Source organism: Lygodium microphyllum, chromosome 6 (assembly GCF_053477565.2).
Source record: "Lygodium microphyllum isolate KBCC chromosome 6, Lygodium_microphyllum_v1.1.10, whole genome shotgun sequence".
Taxonomy (NCBI): Eukaryota; Viridiplantae; Streptophyta; class Polypodiopsida; order Schizaeales; family Lygodiaceae; genus Lygodium; species Lygodium microphyllum.
The window spans coordinates 31096907-31104184 of record NC_141140.1 but is presented as its reverse complement, the minus strand read 5'-3'; the positions used below and the strand labels follow the sequence as shown (position 1 = coordinate 31104184).

General features: G+C 42.2%; 1 protein-coding gene across 1 annotated transcript; it reads left to right on the top strand.

Annotated features, from left to right (window-relative positions):
- The first annotated feature begins 4236 nt into the window (after window positions 1-4236).
- On the top strand, window positions 4237-5393 carry LOC148034431 (peroxidase 15-like). The gene is made up of 2 exons (XM_087680517.1): window positions 4237-4565; window positions 4666-5393. Exons 1-2 carry the CDS (start codon window positions 4335-4337, stop codon window positions 5254-5256), a joined length of 822 nt encoding a protein of 273 aa, XP_087536643.1. The 5' UTR covers window positions 4237-4334; the 3' UTR covers window positions 5257-5393.
- Window positions 5394-7278: the final 1885 nt, after the last annotated feature.

The window sequence follows — 7278 nt, the reverse complement described above, 5'->3', positions numbered from 1 at the left end:
GGGTAGGGCCCCTAGCACCTTCTTCTCCACCTTTATATAGTTTTTCCTCACATAACTTGCTCTTGTGTTTTTTGAAAGCTTTTGGAATTTATTCATTTATAAAGCTGTAAAAGCTTTAAATGTTTTGAAAAAATCATAAGGTTTAAGTTTTTTAAGCCTTAAAAGCTTTTCATCAAGCCTTTTTGCTTTGAATTCATCCATGTCGCCACCTTCCACAAAAAATGCAGCCCTGTCTATGATTGAAACAGTTGCCCTCTTTGAATTTCGTTTGATATTTTGAAGTTATTAGCCATGATCTTCAATGCCAAAAGATTAAGCTGTGAAACATAACACCTCATGTTATCCTTAAATGACCCTCTAATATATAGCCTTGTGCAATAATCCAATGCATTTTCTAACCAATTTAATTTCCCAGTTAAACATAAAATTTTATTGGAAGACCTTTGCATTTTATAAGGGGTGCATGTGCCTTGTGTGTATGGTATGGATGGTATCTTGGTTTTTCATCTTGTCCTATTCAATCTTGATAGAGAGGTATGGATGGAGGTGATATATATATATATATATATATATATATACCCATTGAGAAAAAGTATAAATCGAGAGGGGGAGGGAGGGGAATTTGTACTTATTGAGAATGTGTGAGGTGCCTTCTCCAACAGATCTGGAGGAGTCCTCTAGTAGTTGACTGAAAATCATATCCATGCACATCACCATCCCGTCTCCCCATGGGAAACCTTGGACTTAGTTCAACATGGGAATCTTAGTTCTACTTCACAGGGGGAGCATGGACAAGTCACCCCTAACAGCAATCTAATGCCCACTTAAGAAAGACCACTTTGTAATCAATTAAAGGCAAGAGTGAGGTTAACCTTGCACTTGGTTCAAAGAGAGCGAGAGATGGGGGAGAGTGTAACTCGATCCCTCTACCCATAAGGTAAAATCTCAGCTTCGTTCTCCAAAAATAGTGTTAAACCTGGTAACTAATCCTACCGGTATTGGGAGGGTCATGATTTAATCAGCTCTATCTAGTGTTGCCTGACTTATCGGGTCCACCTAGCCACAAGCATCCAATTGTTAGGATTGAAGTCTCCCACTTTTCTTGATGGATTTTCTTAGTTTTCTAGTTAGCAAAGCATACTACCATACTATCTAGAACATATAAAATCAACTTCCTTTTATTACCCCATTAAAGTGGGTTCGCTAAACTCGATCTTTAGCACATAACAAACAATTCGAAAATCAAATACTTTATTTCACCGTCACTTGGCAGAGTAATACAGAATTGTCTTTTCGCAGAAAGACATTGTCCAGCCTAGGACAGGACCTTCCAATCCCTCGGGATTGGGCTGTATGTGATCACATGCTATCCACGGTCAACAAGGAATACTAGCTCATAGCCCCTCTAAGCTTCCCTAAGCCTCTGGAGCCATCCTACATAAGAGGGAAACCTAACACTCGGTCCTTTGCCCTGTCAGGTGCTCGAGTGATCAAAAACCAAAAACGCCTACCTCCCTCGGGAGTGTAGAACCCCCACCTGCACGTGAGTTTTTCCACACTTCGCAAAGTGTTAGGGAGCATTGGGTTGGGGATCCCAATGTCCCGAACCACCACCATCCACAATTCGTCCAGCTATGCAAGCCCGGAATCATAAGAGCCATAACTCATCTTTCACAAATTCAAAAGCAATCATAACCATAAAACATTTTTAACACAGTTGTCAATGCAATGCATAGAATCTATCCCCTTCGTCAATTTCTGTGTTCCTTCCTAAAAAGCAATTGATAATACTAATATATTTTCCTAAGTTTAAGTACATTCTAACTTATTGTAATCTATATAACGGAATAACTTATCCCTCATTAGAAAATTTTAGAATTAATAGCTTAAAAAGTAATCATTTTCTTAATGCATTAAACATGATTATCTTCATTTAGCCATCCATCGGATTATGGATTATGGCCGCAACCTCGATTTGTTGTGGGATGGATGGTTCTTCAGTTTGAATGGGTTCAGGGTTAATTTCCGCTTATGCTTCACCATCGTCTTGAGTTCCCTTAGTAGAGCAGCGATGACTTCCTCGCGTTAGGGAGCTCTCTAAGCGTGATCTTGCTCAGCATCTCGACGTCTCTTAGGAGCCATGGAAGAAGCTTGATGGGTTCGGGCAATGCTTCCACGTAAGAGTGGGGAGAGAGAGAGAGAGAGAGAGAGAGAGAGAGAGAGAGAGAGAGAGGCTAATTGCAGCAAAGCTTCGTTGCATCAATAGCAACAGAGAGACTTCTGCATGGATCATTGTGTATCTTTGACGTGATGCTCTACCCCTGTTTATATAGTAATGAGGGAGGGGAGATAGGGGGTAAAGAGAGGGCACTTGCCTTTGAGCATTTTTGATGATGTCATCGATGTCAAAGAGAACGCTTTCTTTTAGCATTTTTTACGACGTCATTGATGATGTCAGAGAGGGGTTCAATTTTTGTAGCGTGAAGATAAAAATTGATGAATATGTGGGCAAGGATGCACTGCGCACCGCGATGGTTTCACTACAAGGCGGTGACCAAGGCAACAACCGAGGTATCTTGGCCTTGGCATACTTGGCAACGGGCTATGAGGGCTTCGTTGGCTGCATGTGAGAAGCTTCCACTAGCTTGTAGGAAAATCTTCCTGGGAGGCCACCCATCTCGGCAATGTCGTCACCCAACTGCACTTAATTGCCAAGTGACTATCCACCAGGCTAGTTCTTTTTGTTGCTTTATACTACAAACATAGTTTTAATAAGCTAATCTTGGGAGGGTTTCCCAAGTCTTTCTTCCATGAACTAGCATATAATATCTCATTAATAATAATAATTATCTTCTTAAGTAGAGTCAGTTTCATTTAAAAAATGTGCAACATAAATCAATTTTCTTTGGAATGTATACGTACATTGTTTATTAAAATAAACTAAGTAATGGGGACATTACAGAATGAACTTAAATTTTCTCTAATCTAGCTGCAATACCATGTAGAACAAGGATCTAAAAGACATTTGGATATATAATGTAAAGAGCAATAAGATGGAAGATAGGTTTTCTTTGAAGAAAATTTTGAAATGGAGACTATGAAGTTTGATGATGGAATATTTGTTTCCTTTTTCAAAGTTTTATCAAAGGCCATCCTTGACACACATAATCGCATTATGTTGCCCATTAAGCTCATTCCTATATTGGTCTTGCTATACATATTAAATCTCATGTTTACTCATTGAGGTTCATCACACCCTTCTATCAAAGATCAAAGGCCAATTATACAATTTCACAATGTCCTTTAATAACAAATTTTACATGTGGAATATAAAAGGCCCTTCTATAAATGAATTTATACATTTTAAAATATTTTATTATGTGAACATACATTTATAAGGTTATTTTTTTATATCCCATGTGACTTATTTTTATACATAGTGACGTCCCTAGGGGTGGGAGGAAGGGGCAAGGAGGGGGAGGGAGGAGGGCAAGGGAGAGAGGGGGTGAAACTAGGATAGTGATGGAGGGGAACGGGGGGAAAGGCAAAGAGGGTGTAAGAGGAGTAGGGACCGAGGATACTCCTACTAGGGAGGAGGTTGCTATTACGAAGGTTGCACTAAGGAATGGCCCCTCCAACTCACTCGAACAACATTGTCCTCTTTCTAGTAACCAGGTCAAAGTTCTAGACAAAGTGCACACGTAAAAAGCTACATAATTGGCTATGGGGTGCACCGGTCCGTCAAACATCTTTCGCTGTCGATTCGAGGCACTCTTCTTCCTTGTAGGGCCGTCGACCACGTCGTTCGCATGACGGAGCTTAGCGACCGAGTCGCCAATCATCCCTATTTCACACTTGCATGCGGGGAGGCCGGCACTCGGCTATAAAATCCTGGAGACGACCTTGTTCAGCTTCACCTCGACGTCTCACAGATCACTGAGAGATAAACACAGAGAGAGAGAGAGAGAGAGAGAGAGAGAGAAGCATTACGAAAAAAAAAAAAAGAGAGAGAAGCAAACTTTAGTGTGAGCTAGGGAGACAAATCCTGCAATATTATCTAGCTGCAGCTTGAATTAGCGAGAATTATGGCCTGTTCTTATAACAAGGCTGCGCCTGCGATCAGGCGGCCGCATGTTTATGACCAGCGTAAGGCACTAGCTGTAGTGCAGGTGCTGCTATCATCAGCTGCAAACTGCTTCAGCTTCCTGCTTCTCTCTAGTTGCAAACAACCTGCCTCAGGCCAGCTCACGTCCGATTTCTATGCGCAGTCGTGCCCGGATGTTGAGCGCGTGGTGCAATCGGCTGTGCAGACGGCGGTGAACGCCGACAAAGGCATGGCGGCTTCCCTGCTGAGGCTGCACTTCCACGACTACTTAGTGCAGGGCTGTGATGCATCGCTGCTCCTCGACGGAGCTTCGGGGGAGCAGTTCGCGCGCCCCAACAACAACTCGCTGCGCGGTTTCGACGTAGTGGACAACATCAAGGCGGCGGTGGAGGGCGCATGTGCGGCCACGGTGTCGTGCGCTGACATTCTGGCGCTGGCAGCGCGGGACTCCGTTGTTCTGGTAAGAGAAGCATCTGTCCATACATATATACATTATTTAGCGATAGTAATCAAGATCTGACGTCGCAAATATATTCTAACGCTAGTGCTTTACTAAGCAGGCGGGCGGGCCCTCGTGGACGGTGCTGCTGGGACGAAGAGACAGTGGCAGCGCAGCCAGCCAAAGCGCAGTGACGGCAGCCCTACCGGCACCAAGCGACTCACTGTCCACAATCATCAGCAAGTTCGCGACGGTGGGGCTAAACGAGCAGGACGTAGCAGCGCTGTCAGGAGCCCACACCTTCGGGCGCGCCCGCTGCGTCAACTTCGTGGGCCGCCTCTACAACTTCAGCGGCACCGGCCAGCCCGACCCCACGCTGGACCCCACCTATCTCCAGTCACTCCAGGCCACGTGCCCTGAGGGCGGAAATGCGAATGTGGCGGCCCCGCTGGATCCGATGACACAGAACGCCTTCGACAACCAGTACTACCTGAACCTGCAGGGCAACCAGGGGCTGCTGCAGTCGGACCAGGAGCTGCTTTCCACCTCCGGCCAGGCCACCATCCAGAGCTACGTCAACAGCTTCGCCTCCGACCAGTCCGCCTTCTTCACCAGCTTCATGGCCTCTATGGTCAACATGGGCAACATCAGCCCCCTCACCGGTTCGGATGGGCAGATTCGCCTCAACTGCGGCCAGCCCAATTCAAGCTAGGCTGGAATAATCTCCATTAATTACATTCATACCGAAAGAAACCTTCACCTTCTATACAGGCATCATTTTTGGAATTGAAACCTGTGTGGCCGCCAATGCCCCATTGATATGAACATTGAAATCGTATGGCGCTAAGGAAAAACGCGGTGCAAAAACCAAAAAATTTGGACTTACTAACTCCTTTTACAACGAGAAAGATTCGATGAACACATATTCGCCACTATCTAAATATGTGACATAGAAAGTGCCACAAACATTAATGGTTGATCTATCATGTTTTTAGATAGTAGCCATATATTATTTGATAGTAACGTTCACAAGCCTTGAATTCTATAGCAAATGGAAAAACATTAATGGTTGATCTATCATGTGCTATGTGAAACATATGGAGTGGAACAAGTTGGGATGCTTTGGTGGATTTCTTTATAGCATTAGCACACTTGGCTAAAGTGTAGAATATTGATGTTATTATGAAGGAAAAGAGGAAAATAGATGATGAGGCTATAGGTACTTTGAAATGAATGACACAAAGTAAATCAAAACAACAAAAGGATTTTGAAAAAGCTAGTCCCGAGCGTTTCATGGAAGATGTAGTGTAGGAAAAGAGGCAAGATGAGAAAAAGAAAGGCAAATAGCCAATTAACTACAATTTGACATAGAAAGTGCCACAAACATAAAGAAAGTTCTTCAAGATAGAATCTTAAATAGCAGGGTTGAGTTTATAGGATGAATTTCTTGGAATTGGCATGTGTGAATTCCATGATGAAATAATAGACATCATTAAGACAAAAATACACTTTATTGGGGAAACCACTCAGGCTTTGTTGCAAGTTGATGTGAATTTGGATTTTGTAGAGAGCTCATGTTGAGTCTGCTAACAATCCCATTATTGTTTACAAGCAGGCTAAAGCTACAAATGGGATGATAATGGGTAAAAAAGAGGAAATATTGGCTGAAAATATCTTAATAAATTGCATTGCTCAAAGATAGGTTATGCAACACCAAACACATGATAATGATGACACTTGCTTTATTTCTAACATCCATTATTCTTATACACACAAGGCAAGGGCTATGATGGACACTATAGTAAATATTGGCAAGCAGAAAATGCCATGTGTTGCATTATTGGACCATGGTTTTGAGATTAATGTCATGTCATGAAGCTTCTATGTGGTTGGCCAATTGATGTTGATCCTAGATGGAGAATCTCATTTGGGCATTCATATGCTGCGTGCTCAAATGTTCAAGATAGCATAGGGGATGTCCAAGATTATCAACATTTCTTTGTGTAGGATACTCGTAGTTATCCAATGATTCTAGGGTAGCCATAGAATGTGAAAACTCGGATGGAAACAAAAGTACTTGATGATGGCTCATCATATGCGCGTGTAAGAAGTAGAGATGGAGGAAATGCAATTTAGTTTTTCTGACAATGAGTGCAATTGGTATATTCTTAGAGATCATCCTCCACCATCAAATGTCACAGAGTTCAAGGAGTTTTAGATGGCACTACCATAAGAGGACAATACGACACTACTACTTGTAGAAAGCTCTTGCCTCCTAATAAAGGGAAAATTGTTTCTATTGTTGTCTTTTATGTTTAGACAACAAGTATTTTTAGGCTATTTATAAGAGAATCGACAACATGAATAGGGCTAAAAAGAAATATGTGAAGAGGACTGAAAAAAAGCTAAAAAGGCATGAGGTTTTGGCTACTAGAGATAAGTGTATTACGACTTTTTTTGAGGGGCTAAATTTTATTGATAGCATGGCTAAAATTTCAACATCTATACATGTTGAAAATGAGGCTAAAAGCAAGGTGCTTATAGTATTTTCTTTGGAGATGTATGAGGGCATAACACTATTTTTTTAAAGCTTGAAGGGTTACAAGTAAACGAATGGACTAATGGGATTGTAGAAACAAATTTATAAGATAGTTGATAAGAAAGTTAAGCTAGTTGCTTTTCCATTGCCACATTGAGTACTGAGAGTATGCATGGGCAGGTGTCAAGGGCAGCT

Coding starts and splice junctions, on each gene's coding strand:
- LOC148034431 (XM_087680517.1), top strand. CDS start 4,335: ATGGCGGCTTCCCTGCTGAGGCTGCACTTCCACGACTACTTAGTGCAG. Junction 4,566..4,665: donor CGCGGGACTCCGTTGTTCTG/GTAAGAGAAGCA, acceptor TTTACTAAGCAG/GCGGGCGGGCCCTCGTGGAC.